The 18,517-nt window shown below is 45.1% G+C and overlaps 1 protein-coding gene across 5 annotated transcripts in view; it reads left to right on the top strand.

Moving 5' to 3' along the window:
* TRAF3IP1 (TRAF3 interacting protein 1) overlaps nt 1–17,937 on the top strand; it is a 66,013-nt gene extending 48,076 nt beyond the window's left edge. For all 5 annotated transcript variants that reach the window (XM_060151680.1, XM_060151679.1, XM_060151678.1 and 2 more), the window contains 2 exons: nt 15,407–15,630; nt 16,127–17,937. In XM_060151680.1, the coding sequence (XP_060007663.1) occupies nt 15,407–15,630; nt 16,127–16,292 (390 nt within the window). In that variant the 3' untranslated portion in view covers nt 16,293–17,937. The remainder of the gene's footprint in view (nt 1–15,406; nt 15,631–16,126) is intronic.
* The last annotated feature ends 580 nt before the right edge of the window (nt 17,938–18,517 follow it).

Raw genomic sequence — 18,517 nt, 5'->3', positions numbered from 1 at the left:
CTCTCGGCCGGTGGCCAGTATCAGGACCTGTCACAGAAACCCCCGCTCAAGTCCCCGCTCACATGTCGCCTCTTCAGAGGCCTTCCCTGCCTGCCGGCTACACCAGTCCTCCCTCCAGCCCCTCACCCACGAGAGTCCGACCCGACTATTCTCTTCATGGCATCGGTGGCCACCTGGAATTGTAGAATGTGTTTTTGGACTGACTTGAGTGCTGGAGGAGCGAAGAATAATGAGTCCCGGTTTAAGAAGAGCTAATTGTGCCATCTGTGTCTGCAGGGCACCTGCAGCACTCTTGCCACTGTCCTCAGCGCCCTCAGGGTGTCTGGGACCCAGCGTCCTTTATTTGCATTTCCTTTGCTCCTCCTAGCCTTGGGCACACTGCTTATGCTGATCACGAATTCTGGAATGTATTTTCTGCTGAAGACCTCTGATATCCGGGTACTTCCAGTTACAGGTTTGAGTGTTGATTTCTTCTCCATTTCCCATGCCAGCAGCCGTGAAATTCACTGGGGTCATAGCCCAGTAACTGCCTTTGGGGGTTAATGCTTAATTTGGGTGTGATTATTTTATCTGGTATTTTTAGAGCCATTAAATATGGTAAGAATTTAGAAGTCTAAATATGAAAAAATAAAACCGGAGCCAGGGCTTCCCTGGTGGTGCAGTGGTTGAAAGTCCGCCTGCCGATGCAGGGGACGTGGGTTCATGCCCCAGTCTGGGAAGATCCCACATGCCGCGGAGCGGCTGGGCCCGTGAGCCATGGCCGCTGAGCCTGCGCATCCGGAGCCTGTGCTCCGCAACGGGAGAGGCCACAACAGTGAGAGGCCCGCGTACCGCAAAAACAAAACAAAACAAAACAAAACAAACAAACAAACAAAAAACTGGAGCCAGAATTATAAGCACAGATTGGAGCAGTAGGCTCAATAGAAAATGATAAATATTTTAGCAAGACATTTAAAGTAGCAAATTCAGTTAGTAAAGGGATGGAAAGGAAAAGCAAAATAATTTAAGGATCCTAATGGGCATTTCCAGAGATGATAGTGAAAAGAGAAAAGCACTTCTAAAGTGTATTTTTAAACCTAGATTCATTTGCTTCCACTGCCTACATCATGGGAGGTGATTATAAAGTACAGAGCAAGTGAACTTTAGAACCCTGTATCCTTTGAAATTTCCTTAAGGTACATCTGCTCAAATAGTCTGTGCATTAGCCCTGTCCAAAGGGTCTTGTTAAATGTTGGTGCTGGGTCTGCCCCACACCCATAGGTCAGTCTTCGGGCAGGATCCTGGTGTGCGTATGTTTAAAAACTTCCCCAGGTGATTCTGATGCACAGCCAGGAATGAGACGGTGCCTTCAAGCTTCTGCGCCAGGTGGTCGCTGACCCCTGGAGGGATGAGGTAGGAGTTGCTTAGCCTCCACTTCTGGTTCCTGTGCACAAGGGCTGATCCCATTAAACCCTTAGAAGACCTGGGGTCAGTGCTCGGGGAGGAAGGAGCCTGTCCACTCCCTCCATCCCTGAGTGGTAGCAGTGGCCTTCTTGGACCTGGCTCATTTGGGTGGGGGGGGCCATGGAGCTATGGACTTGAGGCAGATCTAAAAGCATCGTCCTAACCAATAGGGAACATGCACTACCTCCTGCCTGGTGGCCTGTGTGCTCCAGTTATAGCTTCTTCCTCTTGCTGACATGCAGGGAGTGGGGCCTGTTCCTCGCCGGTGCGTCTGCCCAGGTTGCTGTTTCAGGAGCAGGGACTGTTTCTTGTTGGCCCTGGCTTGCATGAGCCTAGCCACTCCAAGCTTACTCACTTACCCCATGGCTCTCCCCCCTTCCCCAAGGTGAGATCATCCTAACAATATTTTACAAAAAATGCCTGCACACACCTTTTTAATCTTGAGCTCCTGAGAAATCTAAATAACAAATATAGACTTGTAAAAAGATGAGAGGAATGTGAGATGTAATAAAAATGACATAAAAGGATATTAATAACTTTGATGTCCCTGAAGATGTATTAGTTGATGCTTAAATGTGAATGCTATAGCCATGGAGATGCCATGGAGTTGCCTTGGATGGAAAGCAAGGGTCCTTCCTGGGAATGTCTTCTTAGATTTAAGTTCCTCTGAGTGCTTGATACCAGTTTTCTCCATCTGTTGAGGCTGGCGCCTCCGGTCTGGTCGTCTAAGGGTACTCCCAGAGCCATCCGTCCTCTTTACAGAATGGCCACTGGTTTTCTTGCCTTGATGACGGGACTCAGTAGGAGGCTTGATACTTTTTCAGAATTCTGTTTCCATGGAACTTCTAGGTCAGATGGGGCAGCTTGAGCCCAAGAGTTTATCTTCCTCTCTCCTATTAGTATTTGCTTAGTATACCTAGGTGTGCTGATGTTGGGTGCATATATATTTATAATGCATATATATGCATATATATTTATAGTTGTTTTAAACTCTTGATGAATTGACCCCTTTATCAGTATATATAATGACCTTTTTTGTCTCTTCTTAGAGTTTTTGGCTTGAACTCTATTTTGTCTGATACAAGGATAGATACCCCTGCTCTCTTTTGGTTTCTAATTTTGTGAAATATCTTTTTCTATCCCTTCACTTTTAGCCTATGTGTATCTTTAAAGATGAAGTGAGTCTCTTGCAGGCAACAGGTACTTGAGTCTTGTTTTTTTTTTTTTATCCTTCCAGCCACTCTATGCCTTCTTGCTCCCAGTTTTATTGAAATATAATCGACATATAGCACTGTGTACTTTTAAGGTGTACAGCGTAATGATTTGACTTAAATATATCGTGGAATGGTTGCCATAACAAGTTAGCTAACATCCATCATCTCTTATAGATAAAAAAAAAAGGAATTTTTTCATTGTGATGAGAACTCTTAGGATCTATTCTCCTAACAACTTTCATATATACTGTACAGCAGTGTTAGCTATAACCATCGTGTTGTACATCACATTCCCAGTACTTACTTGTCTTATAACTGGAAGTTCGTACCTTTTGACCACCTTCCTCCAGTTCCTTCTCTCCTTACCCCCATCATACTGTATTTGTCTTTCTCTGCCTGATGTATTTCCCTTAGCATAATGCCCCAGGGTCTACCTGTGTTGTTGCAAATGGTAGGATTTCTTCCCTTTGTGTGGGTGAATAATATTCCACTGTGTATAACTATCTATCCATCCATCCCACAACTTCTTTATCCATTCATCTGTTGATGGACACTTAGGTTGTTTCCACGTCTTTGCTATTGTGAATAGAGCTACAATAAACGTGGGGCTGCAGATGGCTCTTTGACATGGTGCTTTCATTTTCTTCAGATATGTTCCCAGAAGTGGAATTGCTGGGTCCGCTCTGTGCTTTTTGCTTGGAGAATTTAATCCATTTACATGTAGAGTAATTACAATAAGTAAGGACTTACTAATGCCATCCTGTTGTTTTCTGGCTGTTTTCTGATTCCCATGTTCCTTTCTTCTTCTCTTCCTGCCTGCCTTTGTGAATTCATGATTTTCCATAGTGGTGTGCCTTGAGTCTCTTCTCTTTATCTTTTGTGTATCTACTGTAGGTTTTTGCTCTGCTTTTTTTTTGCTTTGTTTTTTTCTGAGGCTTACATAAAACATCTTACAGATATAACAGTCTGTTTTACACTGATAACAGCTTAACTTCAATTGCATACAAAAACTCTACCCTTTTACTCCCCCTTATGTTTTTGATATTGTGATCTACCTCTTTTTATATTGTGTATTTATTAACAAATTATTGTAGCTTTAGTTATTTTTAATACTTTTTTCCTCGAACCTTTATACTAGAGTTAAGTGGTTAATACCTCCATCACATTACAGTACTAGAGTTTTGTTGTTGTTGTTGTTTCGTTTGGCTTTAGCAGAAACGCTAAACATGGATAAGGCTTTGTGACATTTCTTCTCTGTCTGTGACACTTTAGAAGGCACGATTTACACGGGATTGTCTACAGTTAACAAATATGCTATTTTTGAGACTTTATGGCTTCTTATTTAACAGCCATAAATCTAAGAGTAACTATATGTCATGACATAAGAACTATGAGGTCCCATCTTGAGATTGCTTCCTTCAAGATCAGCATTTTGTTTCAGATGAAATGTTTTAAATTTGGTTAATACTACATTTCAAGAAAACTAATTGCATTTATACATGCACCTATTTATCTATTTATTTTTAAAGCAAAAGCAGGTTTATTCAGGGAGATACACACTCCGTAGGCAGAGTGTGGGCCATCTTCGAAGGCAAGAGGCCAGTATTAGAGTATTTTGAATTTGACATATACTTATCTTCACCAGTGTATTGTATATTTTCATGTTTTCATGTTACTTATTAGTGTCCTTTAGTTTCAGCCTGAAGAACTCCTTTCAGCATTTCTTATAAGGCAGATCTAGTGGTGATGAACTCCCTCAGCTTTTGTTTATCTAAGAAAGTCTTATCTCTCCTTCATTTCTGAAGGACAGCTTTGCTGGATAGAGTATTCTTGGCTGGCAGTTTTTTCCTTCATCTCTCTGAATATTTTGTCCCCCTCTTTCCTGGCCTATAGGGTTTCTGCTGGCAGATCTGCAGATTGCTTTATGGGGATAGCTGGAAGTTGCAAGCTGCTTTTCTCTTGCTGCTTTAAGAGTCTCTTCTTGTCTTTGATTTTTGACAGTTTCATTATTGTGTGTCTTGGAGAGGATCTCCTTAGGTGAAGTTTGTTTGATGAACTGTGAGCTTCGTGAACTTGGATGTCCAAATCTTCTTCCAGGTCTGGGAAATTCTCAGCCGTTATTTCTTTCAATAAGCTTTCTGCCCCTTTCTCCTTCTTTTCTTCTGGGACTCCAGTAGTTTGTAGATTGCTTCTCTTCATGGTGCCCATTGATCATGTAGGCTTTCTTCACTCTTTTTCATTCATGCTTTTCCCCCCAGACAGGGTCATTTTGAAGGTCTTGTCTTCTACGTCACAGATTCTTCTTCCGCTTGAACCGTTCTGTTGTTGATGCTCTCATCACATTTTTCATTTCATTGGTTGTGTTATTCAGCTCCAGAACTTCTGTTTCTATCTCTTTGTTAAACATCATTTTTTTCCTATGTTATTTTCCTGATTTGTTGAACTGTCTGTGTTTCCTTGCAGCTCATCGAACTTCCTTAAAATAGCTATTTTGGGTTCTTTATCAGGTAAATTGGAGCTCTCCATGTGTTTGGTATTGGTTACTGGAAGAGTATTGGTGGTGTCATGTTTTCTTGATTTTTCATGTTCCTTGAGTCTTTTTTTTTAAATTTATTTATCTTATTTACTTATTTTTGGTGTGTTGGGTCTTTGTTGCTGCACACAGGCTTTCTCTAGCTGTGGCGAGCGGGGGCTGCTCTTCTGTTGTGGTGCGCCAGCTTCTCATTGCGGAGGCTTCTCTTGTTGTGGAGCTCGGGCTCTAGGCGTGTGGGCTTCAGTAGCTGTGGCATGTGGGCTCAGTAGTTGTGGCTTGCGGGCTCCAGATCGCAGGCTCAGTAGTTGCGGCGCATGGGCTTAGCTGCTCTGCAGCATGTGGGATCTTTCCAGACCAGAGCTTGAACCCACGTCCCCTGCATTGGCAGGTGGATTCTCAACCACTGCGCCACCAGGAAGCCCCTTGTTGCTTGAGTCTTATGTTGCTGTCTTCACGTTTGAAGTGGCAGCCATCTCCTCCAGTCTTTACTGACTGACGTTGGGTGATAACTATTTCCACCAGCCCTGCTAGGGATTCTGAGGCTTTCTCATCTCCTATGCGTACGCTCGCCCCATGTTTCTTGCCGTTTCTTGCTCCCTCCTCCAGCAGAATTCCTCAGCTTCTGTGCCTTCTCTCTGCCCCGTAGCTCCCGGCTGGGTGATGACAGCCTCTGTTTCTTTTCCCAGGAGTGGAGCTCAAGCTGAAGGTTGTGGTCTCTCCCTCCACAGACTCAGGCTGGCTCTCTGCACGTGCTCAGTAGCCGTCCGTCAGAGCTTGCTCTCACCACGTGGGGATCACACACAGGAGTGGCCGCAGGGTGGGAGTGCGTGTGGGTGAGGCACGCTGAGCGCTGGGGGCCACCCATGGGCCAGCTGGGGCTCCGTAGGTGAGGCGTCCCCAGCGGCTCGTATAGGCGGACTTGTTGGTGGAGTGTGCAGTGGGGGCAGTAGGGTCTGCATCAGTTTAGCTACCTGCCACTCTCCCCGCCACTCCGAGCCCCCAGGCATGCAGCCCACGGCTCTGGATGGGGCGAGAGAGAAAGGAGCCTCCTTGGCAGCTTCCCGCACAGCTGGGGAAGCGGAGTGCCCACCCCGGCGCTCTCACTGTCCCCCTCGGGGGAAGTCAGCCATGGTGGTCTCTCTTGGCCCTAAGCTGCTCCACCTCGGGGAGGAGTGATACCGTGGGTGAAGTCAGGCTGTTTCTCTTTCCTTCTCCAGTGCATCCACACTGGCTTGTTTTGCTCTGGTGGTGTGCTGGACCTCTCCAAGGGCTCCCTGCCTGCAGAGTCAGCACAGCCGCTGCCTTGTGGTGGAGTCTCCAAAGCTTGGTGGCCCCCTACTCTGTGCCGCGGTTGGGAGACTGTCCCCACGTGGAGAGCGGAGCAAGAGTGGGCTGGCTGCCCGAGCGTCCTCCTGTCCAGCTCTGAGCCGTCCACTGCCTTTCTTCATCTCCTGAGCATGGTTGCCTCTGACATTTTGTTCTGTTTTATAGTTGTTCCCTAGTTCGGTTTCAGTTCTGTTATTTGGGCAGAATCTACTTGCTGTAGCTTAAAAGAATTGCAGAATCCTAAAAATCTCTAGCTAGAATGAATTTTAGAGATTTAAACAAAGATAAAGAAATACAAAAATAAAGGTTCATGGTTACGAATTCCTAATCTTATTTTTTTCTAAAGCATATATTTGATTATATGATTAATAGTGAATTAGAATACACTCTAGGAATGGAAACCCTATTCCCTAGTGGATAAATATATTTTTGTCCATTTTCTTTAATAGTCAGTGTTTCTTCTTCTTTTGGGCTGCCACATCCAGGAAAGAGTCAGTTGTTTCAGTCAAAAAAAATTCAAGTCAGCCGTTGTAGCATCCTTTGAACTTAGCTTACTTACGGTACATTTAACCAAGAAATTATTCTTGAACCAAATAAAATCACTAGTGAGTGGGTTGTCTCTCAAGAATAAATGGCACATATAAAATTCAACATCCATTATTGCTACAAGCTTGCAGTGAACGAGGGGTAGGAAGGTTCCTCTGGCCACAGGAGGGAGAGTTCCTGCAACAAGCAGTCAGCAACCTACACAGCAGGGAGGGGCTGCAGGTGTTTCCGTGGAATTCAGGAACAAGGATGTGAAGTGAAACCTGGCTGAGATATTCTGGAGGGTCTAACTGGTACAAAAAGAAATGAGGTTGAATTCTGGAAAGGAGACAGGGTCACCATCATTTGAAGATGACAGCAGTCTACCGAGTCAATCAACCCCCTAAAAGTTAAAACTATTTAAAAAATTTATAAGGTGGCCAGTGACAAAATAAATACACAGAAGTCAGTACTTTTCCTATATGTCAGCAATAACCAGTTGGAAACAATGTATATCAAGTCCCCCATCCAGAACTGGAAACAAAAATGTAAGTTTCCAAGGCATGTGTGCATTTAATAAGAATTTATAGTAACTGTATTGAGAAGCCACAGAATTTTACCAAGAAATATAAAAGGTCTGGAAAAAGTCGAGAGAGACATTGTGTTTCTGGGTGGAAACTCAATATTATAGAGATGTCACTTCTCTCAAGTCAACTTGTAAGTTTAATGCAATTCCAGTAAATATTCAATGGATGTTTGGGAATTTGGCAGGGAATATTCTGAAATTTTTCTGAAAGCATAAATATATGAGAATAGCCTTCCATAAAAATGTGTGAAAGGACCAGGTTTAGGCCAGTAATGTCACATTCCTAACTTGCTTTCATTACTTTAAGTAGAGAAGGGATCACTGTGGCTGGGGATCTGAGCTCTGCATTTCCCTGTTGCCTGCTTTGTTAGGGTTTATGGTCAGTCCTCCACGTGACAAGATGATTTTTTAAATCCTTTCCATTTTCACGTCAGTCTGAAAGGCCAGGCTGAAGGTACGTCTTCTCTGTTCCGTGCAGTAACCCTTGGCTTCAGCCGCAGTGACCCCACGCCAAGCCTCTGTACTCTTATCTTACACACCGGCCTTCCGAGAGGGTTCCTCGTTCCTTTCCAAGGACGTTAATGTTTGTAGAAGTAGCTAACAGTTAATGATCTTTTGATTTCTCTCTGCACCAGGTTCTAGGTGGTTCCTTATATGCATTTCTTCTCCTGTAGAAGCTTACCCATCGGATAGTCTCAGTCGTAGACAATATAACAACAGCTGACATTGATAGAGCACTTACTATCCCTAAGGAGTTGCATACATCACTTCATTTAATCCTCCCAGTAATTTATGAGATAGGTGTCATCCCCATTTTCTAGGTTAGGAAACTGAGGCACAAGAGTTATCTTGCCCAAGATTATGTGGACAGTCGCACAGGTGGGACATCAGTGAACCTCACACTATATAGCTTCTCATACATACGTTCTAAAAGCTTCCTGCTCGTGTTTATTTCTTATCCGTAGTGGCTGCAGCGAGCAGATTTTACCAGCTGGGAGGTTTTTTTTAACAGCGTGTCCCTGACTTGGACCGGCGGTTTTCTCTCTGCTGCCAGTGTTCAGTAGTTACACCTGCAGCTGTCAGATTGTGGAAATGCCGTCGGAGTCGATGTTCTTGTATATGCACAGAAGTAAAATACTGGCTTGTGAAAAATATTTGATGTAAATTGGTACAAGCACTTTGGAAAACTGTGTGACATACGTACCCGTTGACCCAGCAGTGCCATTTCCTGTTGCATGCCGTGGAGAATCCTGTGCCCGTGTGCCTGTGTGTATTAGGACAAATGTATAAGGTTGTTCCGAGTGGCCTTGTTTGTCATGGCCCCAGACCAAGAATCACCCAAGTGTCCACCAGCAGTGGGGTGGTTGGATAAATCATGGTGTATTCATATGATGACATAACCATTCAGCAATGCAGATGAACAGAACGCGTGTGCTCGTAATTACATGGTTGATTCTCAGGTACAGCGTTGAGCAACAGAGTCCAACACATGCAGATACATGTGTGACTCCATTTGTCCCGTGCACATAGGACAGGCACACGGGTCAGCAAACAGCAGAGCCCGTCATGCAGACCTGGGACTTGAACACCAGGGACGGCAGACTGACAGTGACCTTGGGCTTTGGGGACCCTGGCAGGGTTTGCTTTCCTCACCCAGATGATGGCTGCAGGTGTCCCTTTATCATTTTGTTAAACCGTTTATTTATGTCTTAGGTGCTTTTCTGTGTGTGTGTGTAAAGGTTAAAGGGTTTGATTCCAGACTGTTTTACTGTGCGTTCAAGATACCAGTTTGACCCACACTAGAAATGAATGTGTGGTTTACAGAGAAGTTTGGTGATGGAATATTTCTGGATGAGCAGGACGCTTGGAATCATTATTCCGTGGGTCTCTGCTTCTCTCATGTAACTTGGATGCAGGCATTCCTCGGAAAATGAACTTTTGACAGGTTGTATATAAATCGCTTCCTGAAGTCGTGGGAGAGTATGTTACTTAAAGCAAATACTCACACTCTTTGATTTATTACCCCCCCCCCGTTCAATTAATCAGGCCTTTGTTTATCGGGTTGGCTTCATGTAGGGTAGAGCTCTGCTCGGGAGTGTCCGTGACCCCGCAGATCAGCGGCAGAGTGGAGGGCAGTGTCGCACCACAGATCCGGCTTCTGAGAGACTTCTAGCAGAATCTAAGGGTCAGGCTTTCAAGCATTATTTTAACAATAGTACTTTTTTTGCCCTGAAGCATTGTAATTGAAATTTAAAGAAACAAATCTCGGAGGTCAGCAGTTTTTATGTGTATGACTTATAATAATAAATCATTATAAATTTAAAAAGCACTATAAACACAAATGCCCACAGTTCTGGGGACAAGTGTGTGTGTGGTAAACGCAAATAATATTAAGTCCCAGGAGTAACTCTTCACCTGAAAACTCTTGGAAAGTCACTTTTTCTGAAGCGCGCGTGCGAAGTGGCCGGCCAGACGCTACCAGCTGAGCAAACAGTCTGCATGCAGCCTGCGGCAGGCGGAGGGCCGGCCAGGCGGGAGGGCGGGCGGGTGTGTGTGCCCGCGACACACAGCTGCCGCCCCTCTGTGTCACCTGTAGCAGCTGATCCCGTGGCAAGCCACACGCAGGAGCTGGAGATCTCCGAGCTCAGCACTGCAGTCTTTCGGTAAAGATTTTTTAGGGCTAATTTCATGGTTTGGGTTATTTATGAAGTGGCGATGGGGAAGGGGATGTGTCAGGAAGGAAGGCAAATGATTTTTTGGTGAAAGAACTTGTCCGCCTGCAGCTGGGCACACAGCTTGTCGGTTGGTGTTGACAGTACAGCAGCGTACCTGTCAGCCTGTCGCCTTGCCTGGAGCGGCGGCACCCACACTGAAGCAGGGACTCGCCTGCTCCCCCTGCAGGCCTTGCGGCTTCGTCCCTCATGGTGGATCAATTTGTAATGGTTACCGTTTACTGAGGGCTTACTCTGTGCGAGGCACTGAGCTGCTTATTTTATATTACCCCACTTAATCTGACCTGCAGGGTAACTATTATTACTTCTGTTTTATGGTGAGGAAACCGAGGTACAGAGAGGTCACGTCAAGCTCCCAGGGCCGTAAAGATGGGAGGCGGTGAGGCGGGCCGGGACCGGCTGGGGCCCTGCAGAGCACACGCTCCAGACCGCTTGTGCCTCATCCACAGGCCCTCTTGTGTTCTAGACGGTTTTAGGTGCTATTCTGGGTCATGATACAGTTTTGTTACTTTTTGCTCTTCTGTTTTCAAAAATTAAGTATATTTCATGTGACTAATTCCTGTATGGTGAGTATGGTGGTGGATTCTCCAATTCTACCGTACATATTAAAAGTCTATAAAACAAGGATTTATAATGGTTGTATTTGTCTGGAAAGTTGCTGATATAGCAGTAGAAGCTCTGCGTAAATCAGAGGCTGTCGTCAGTGGAGTGTGCTTTCAAAGCACATGATCAGTGCTCGACTTATCCACCCCACCTGCCACTTTAAGTGAAAGTTTGAAAAATGCCAGAATTTTGATATTTTGCAGCAATAATCAAAGCCTCTCCCGACCATCATAGTCCAAGCCCACATGTGTCTTGTTTAACATTCTGAGGCTCTTAGAATTATGACCTTTAAGATTAGCGTTCCCGGGCTTCCCTGGTGGCGCAGTGGCTGAGAGTCCGCCTGCCGATGCGGGGGACGCGGGTTCGTGCCCCGGTCCGGGAAGATCCCACATGCCGCGGAGCGGCTGGGCCCGTGAGCCATGGCCGCTGAGCCTGCGCGTCCGGAGCCTGTGCTCCGCAACGGGAGAGGCCGCAACAGTGAGAAGCCCGCGTACCCCAAAAAAAAAAAAAAAGATTACTGTTCCCAATCCTGCTTGGTTCTGTGCCACAGAAACATGAAGGATTTTGACAGATGACCCCTTATTGTCTTCATCCACGTTGGGACTTGCCAGTTTGGCAAGACGTTGTGCCTGTTAGTCTCCATCCTAAGTTCTGTGCCCTAAACAGTTTTGTGTTAGAGACAACGTGATGCCAAATACATAGGAATTACTTAATAATCATTATGAGTCGGTTTAAATAGAATTTTAAATGTCTCAACTAAGTAAGTAGTCAATATAATAAAGACAACACAGTTTTTCCTGGGAAGTCGTTTGTCATTGTATTGATTCATTTTAGTCATTTAGCATTGTAATTTAAAAGCATTTTTATAGCTACTACCTTTTTTCCTTAATTAAACTTATTTTGCGATAACTGTAGATTCAAATGCAGTTGTAAGAAATAATAGAGAGATCCCAGGGACACTTTGCTCAGTTTTTCCCACTGATAACATCTTACGGAACTGAGTGCAGTATGACACCCAGGATGCTGACCTTGATACAGTCAAGATACAACATCTCCAGCATCACAAGGATCCCTCTTGTTGCCCTTGTATAACCACAGTCCATTCTCTACCTTCCACCCCCCCCGTCCTGAACCCCTGGCAACCACTAATCTGTTCTCCGTTTTTGTAGTTTTATCATTTTAAGAATGTTATATAAATGGAATCATGCAGCATGTAAGTTGTTTTTTTTTTAATTTTAAAATTTGTATTTATTTTTGGCTGTGTTGGGTGTTCGTTGCTGCGCGCGGGCTTTCTCTAGTTGTGGCGAGCGGGGGCTACTCTTCGTTGCGGTGCGCAGGCTACTCATTGTGGTGGCTTCTCTTGTTGCAGAGCATGGGCTCTAGGCGTGCGGGCTTCAGTAGTTGCAGCACATGGGCTCAGTAATTGTGGCTCACAGGCTCTAGAGCGCAGGCTCAGTAATTATGACGCGTGGGCTTAGTTGCTCTGCAGCATATTGGATCTTCCCGGACCAGGGCTCGAACCCGTGTCCCCTGCATTGGCAGACAGATTCTTAACCAATGCGCCACTAGGGAAGCCCGCAGCATGTAAGTTTTGAGACTGGCTTTTTTCACTCAGCATAACTCTCTCAAGGTCCGTCCAGGTTGTTGTGCGAATCAACAGTTCGTTCCTTTTTTATTGCCAAGTAGTATTCCACGATACACATGTAGCATAGTTTATTTAACTACTCACTCCTTGAAGGGCATCTGGGTTGTGTCCAGTTTTTGGCTCCTTGGATACAGCTTCTGTAAACATACCTATACAGGTTTCTGTGTGAACATGTCTTCCCTTCTCTGGGGTCAGTGCCCCGGAGTACAATTGCTGGCTCGTATGGTAGCTGCACGTTTAGCTTTTAAAGAAACTGCCAACTGGTTTCCCAGAGCAGCTGCACCACTTTACATTCCCACCAGCCGTGAATGGGGCATCCAGTTTCTCTGCACCCTTCCCAGCATTTGGCGTGGTCGCTGTTTTTTGTTTTAAACGTTCTGATAGGTGTGGAGTGTTATCTCATGGTGGTTCTAATTTCCATTTCCTTAATAGGTAATGATTTTGAACATCTTTTCACGTGCTCGTTGGCCTTCTGTATATCATCTTTGGTGAAATGTCTGTTCTTTTGTCCGTTTTCTAATTTGATTGTTTGCTTTTTTTGCTGTTGACTTTTGAGAGTTTTTACATTCTAGGTACTAGTCCTTCACCAGGTCTGTGGTTTGAACATATGTCCTCTCACTCTCTAGGCTTTCTTGCATGCTCTCAACAGGGTTTCTTGCCCAGCGACAGTTTTTAATTCTGATGAAGTCCAGTTTATCAGTTTTTCCTTTAATTGATGGTGCTTTCGGTGTCAAGTCAGAACTCTTTGCCTGGCCCTAAATCCCAAGGATTTTCTTCTAGCTTTTTTTGTAGAAGTTTTATAGTTTTCTGTTTTACATTTAAGTCTGTGATCCATTTTGAGTTAATTTTTGTACAAGATGTGAGACTTAGGTCAAGGTTCACTTTTCCCTGTGGCTGTCCAGTTGCTCCGGTGCCTTCTGTTGACTGGCTGTTTCCCCCGCTGGATTGCTGTGCGCCCTCGTCAGAAATCAGCTGGGCAGATTTGTGAGGATCTGCTTCTGGGTTCTCTGTTCTGTTCCATTGGTCTGTGTGTCCATCCTGCCAGTACCACCCTGTCTTGATTACTGTAGCTATCTGGGAAGTCCTGAAATTGGGTAGCCTGGTTCTTCCCTCTTATTTCTTCTTTTTCAAAATGTTTTAGCTATGCTAGTTCCTTTGCCTTTCTATATAAGTTTTAGGATAATCCTGTCCATGTCTACAGAGAATTTGGGATTTTGGTAAGAACTGTATTAAACCTGCATATCAGCTTGGGGAGAATTGCCATCTCTATCTACTATGTTGAATCCTGCAGTTGATGAACAGGGTATGGCTCTCTCTCTTTTTAGATCTCCTTTGATTTATTTCATCCACATTGTGTAGTTTTCAGTATACAAGTTCTGTACATATTTGGTTAGATTTACACCTAGTATTCCTTTTTTTTGAGCAATTATAAATGGCATTGTATTTTTAATTTTGGTATCCGTGTGTTCACTGCCAGTAAATAGAAACACAGTTGATTTTCGTATGTTTATCTTGTATCCCGCAGCCTTGCAGAGCTCACTTATTAGTTCTATGAGCTTGGCCTTTTATTTGTAGTCCTGTGTACTTAACACTGTCTGTGTGCCAGGCATTATGTTAAGGCTTTGCGTGTGTTTGCCAAAGGCCAGGACGTAGTGAGGCTAGGATCTTGACTCAGAAATTACTTATTCACTTCATCTATTCATTTGGCAAATATTTAAGGAGCACTTATATGGACCAGATGCAGGGTTCCTGCCCTCCTGGGGCCTACGGTCTGAAACCGGAATTAGAAGTGACACAAGTGGTTCTCTAACTTAATACAAGAAGTTTAAAGATAAAACAAGACGTTGATTAATTATAACCTAATGCATCTGACTCAGTGTCAGTGGGTAAAGCAGGGACCTTTAGTCAGCCTGTGTGGAGTGGGGGTACCCAGGGGGGACTTGCTAAACCTTGTTCATTTCCCCAGGAAAGGTTTCCCGACCCAAACTGCTTGTTGATTCTTACATCAGTTTTTGCAGTTCAGAGACGTCTGTGGTAAAACCTCATATGAAGGGAATTAAATATTTCTTGTCCAAGAGCCCAAGAACTCCTGGCCAAAACTGCATGGAGCTCCCTGGTCGCCTCCATCGTCACCTCCTTCGCCTGCTGTGCATTAGCCCCTCCCCCGCCAGCCCTGCACCCTCGATGCCCGCCGGGGCCCCAGGCCCCGTCGCCTCTGCACCGGCCAGCCCAGGCCAGCCCTCCTCGACCTCACCTGCTGCCCCCGTGCTGCCGAGGGCCGCACCCTCCGTCCGCACACCGCACCTCCCTCTCTCCACCTCGCGGCCCTCCTCTCCTCAGCTGGCAGCTGCCCTCCGCTGGCCTGGCAGGCCAGGTTGCAGAGTCGTTCGAGCTGGGAGGGTGGTGCAGAAGGAGTGAGATGCAGGGCCAGGTCCCCTTCCCGCCAGACGGTTTGGGAAGATCATCAGTGGCCCGGCCTGAGCTTTTGTAACAAGAGCGGCAGTAAGTTTCTGGCCAGTTGGGAAATGAAAATCTTACCCCACAGAAATGTGCCCCTCGGGCAGCCTTCCAGGGACAGGGCCTTACGGGGCGCTGCTGACGTGCTCACACAGGGCCTGGCACCCCGGGCCACTGCTGACCTAGTCTCGCGGTCACAGGCGTGAAGCAGTGTCCCATAGCCCGGTGGGTCCCGAACCGGCACCGTCCCCACGCCCACGCCCCTTCCGCCCTTATTAGTCCCTGTCCTGCCTTAGGAGTGAGGCTGTTGCTCTCTCTTCATTCTCTTCCCACTGACCGTAGGAGAAACTGCTCGTCTTTGAGTCGGCGTGGAAGAAGGAGAAGGACATAGTCTCCAAGGAGATAGAGAAGCTCCGTGTGTCCATCCAGACCCTGTGCAGGAGCGCACTTCCCCTGGGCAAGATCATGGACTACATCCAGGAGGATGTCGACGCCATGCAGAACGAGTTGCAGCTGTGGCACAGTGAGAACCGGCAGCATGCTGAGGCCCTGCGGAAGGAGCAGAGGTGGGGGCCGGGGGGGGGGGCGGGAGCCGGGGCGGGGGAGAGCCGGGGCGGGGCCCGGGGCCCACGTGTGCCCGCAGCCCAGGGGGAGGGCTCCCGAGAGCCCACGGCCCCTCGACCCTCTCTTTCTTACCTCCTCCCCCGAAGGAAACACGTTTCTTTTTCTTTTTCGTTCATAGCATAACGTGCATTTCTTTGTAGCAGTTAGAGAAGATCTGCAGTCAGTGTTCAAAAACGAGATTTAGACATTAAAACAGACAGCAAACTTTGCAGTTTGGATACCATATTTTTCATGTATCTTATCAAAATCCCCAAAGCTTTGTGACTGTAATTTGAAAGTATTTTAATTTTTCACTCTAAAAGAGTACGTTTATGTTTTTACCCTTTTTCTTTGGATGCAATGACTAATTCCCCTTTTGTTGTTTTCCACTGTTTTAATTAAGAAGCAAATGTAAAATGTGAAAGATACTTATGAGCCCCTGGCTTTGCTTTCCGTCAGCATCACAGACTGTGCCCTGGAGCCCTTGGAGGCGGAGCTGGCGGAGCTGGAGCAGCTGGTCAGAGACCAGCAGGACAGGATCTGCGCCGTGAAGGCCAGTATTCTGAGGAATGAAGAGAAAATTCAGAAAATGGTGCACAGTATCCATCTGAGTTCCAGAAGGTGAAAGCGCAGACGTTTCGGAGACTAAAGGCCATCCTGTTTGCACGTCGTTACTCCTTAAGTTTCCGTTTGAAGACAGTGAACAGTTTACAGTGTTATCCAACTAATTTTCAGAGCTTTACAAGCGTGAGGCATATTCAGTGTGTGAAGACCATGTGTTCCTACCTTCCTCCGCTAGAATACCTGCTAGTTATAAATAACTCTTGCAAATGCCTGTGTGAAGAGTGTCTTTACAAGCCTGTTCTGTGTATCTCCCCCGTAGGCTGTTCAGTTCTGAGCCAGATCCGCCAGCAGGTGGGTGGTGCCGGCGCAGCCAGGGATGCAGGCGTCCGCGATTTCAGACTCTGAGTCTAGTGTCAGGACCTCTGTGAGTCAAGCGCTGAGTGAGATGGCTGTACATTTTGATAGGAGCTTCATAAATACAATGAAGCCTGAAGATGAATGAATTATATTTTTAGCTCATTTCCACTTGAAAAGGGTTAATTTCGGCCCATATCTTTATAAGGTACGCGTGAACTTTAATTTTTAACCTCTTTGTAATTGCATACACGTTATGTAATTTTCTTACTGGTCCCTTTTATCTTTTGCTTATATTTCCAGCCCTTAAAGTTCATACATTTAAAAAGGAGGTTTGAGTATGGCCTTCATGGACCTCATCTGGACATGAGATTGTCACAGGCCCTTTCCTCACTTTCTTTAACATTTTGCCCCTGGGTTTTCGCCACGTGCACGCTTGTGTCACTTGCCTCGTTCTCTCCAGAAGAGGGGCTTGCTCTCCAAGGCATCGTCATCATGCCTTTTCCTTTGCACAGGTGTAAGCACCTGTGCACCTGAGAGACAGGTAGCTTAGGGAAAACTGCAAAAGGAAGACTTAAAAGGATACGTGGATTTGCAGAATTTTTTAATGTTAGCGTTTTTTTGGAAATTGTTTTTTTAAAGCGAAAGTTTTTTTTAAACATGGTTTTTATTTAGTTTTTCACTGCATATAATATTGTAAATACTTACTAAAGTCTTCAATTTGTGTATAAAGGATTTCACTGTTTGGAGACATACTTACGGGTCTTAAGGTCTGGGTCCTGATACTTTTATTTCTAGATACTGTATTTATTATGTAACCCAAGGAGGGCCATTTTAAGTGTTAGAATTTGCCTGAGAAAGTTTTGTTTCTTTAAAAGACTAGCACAAATGGCACGGTTAAGTTTTTCTTAGTGTAATTTCCAAAATAAATCTGTTACAAAGGTAGTTCTATGACTTTCGAAGCTGAGTAAGTTCAAGGTCAGTTTATTAAGATCTGCCGTCATGAAACATTGGTCTTCTTCTCCCTTCCGTAGTTTACCGTAAAATTCAGTTTGGCGAGGCTCCACTAATGCAGCACTGCCGGCGGGCAGGTGTGTCAGTCCCCAGCCCTCACATGCTCATAGTCTCTTTTCCACTGACTTGGATGGCAGCCACCATCCTAAAGGGACCCTGTTTTGCTTCAAGTGAAGGCGTCTGCCTTTAATGAATTTGTACATAAGACTAGAGATTTTGTGTTGCAAAAAATTACATACATTGTGAGTAAAATTTTGTATGAAGTAGTCTCTCAAATTGTACCATAAAATTTATTTTTCTTTTATACATAAATCATTAAAAATAATCCGATTTTTTTTCTATCAGTGTATGGGTTGTGCGGTTCAGTTCACACCTGGAGAAAAGCATTTATAAGCATTTGGATTTTTTTTAGTTTTCAAATGTGTGCAGTTTGTTTTTCTTTGAAGAAAGTTCAGGGAAATTTATATTTTCACTCATTGTGACACCCCTTTTCTGTATAAATTGAAGTCTTATGTATGGCAGGTAAGCATTTATCAGAAATTTTAAGACCGTTCAGGAAGTTTTAGGAAGTCTCTGCATGTAGTTATTACTGTGTCTTATCACAAACGAATTAAATCCTGTGATTTATTATTTTGATAAAATACACAGGTGGGGTTATTAAATGTTTTTCTCTGCTTTGGCTTGTGAGTTTTCAAGACGTACTGGAGTCACACTTCAGAAATTTTAATTTAAGCGACTTCCCTGGCGGTTCCAGTGGTTAAGACTCTGCACTTCCACCGCAGGGGGCACGGGTTCAATCCCTGGTGGGGGGAACTAAGATCCCGCATGCCGTGTGGTGCGGCCACAGAAAAAAAAAAAAAGAAATTAAAAGTTGAGCCGACATATTTATATTTAAAGGAAATACATAAACCTTAGAAA

Source organism: Lagenorhynchus albirostris, chromosome 6 (genome assembly GCF_949774975.1).
Source record: "Lagenorhynchus albirostris chromosome 6, mLagAlb1.1, whole genome shotgun sequence".
NCBI classification, from domain to species: Eukaryota; Metazoa; Chordata; class Mammalia; order Artiodactyla; family Delphinidae; genus Lagenorhynchus; species Lagenorhynchus albirostris.
The sequence above is the reverse complement of the archived record's forward strand: the minus strand, read 5'-3'. Positions and strand labels throughout refer to the sequence as shown.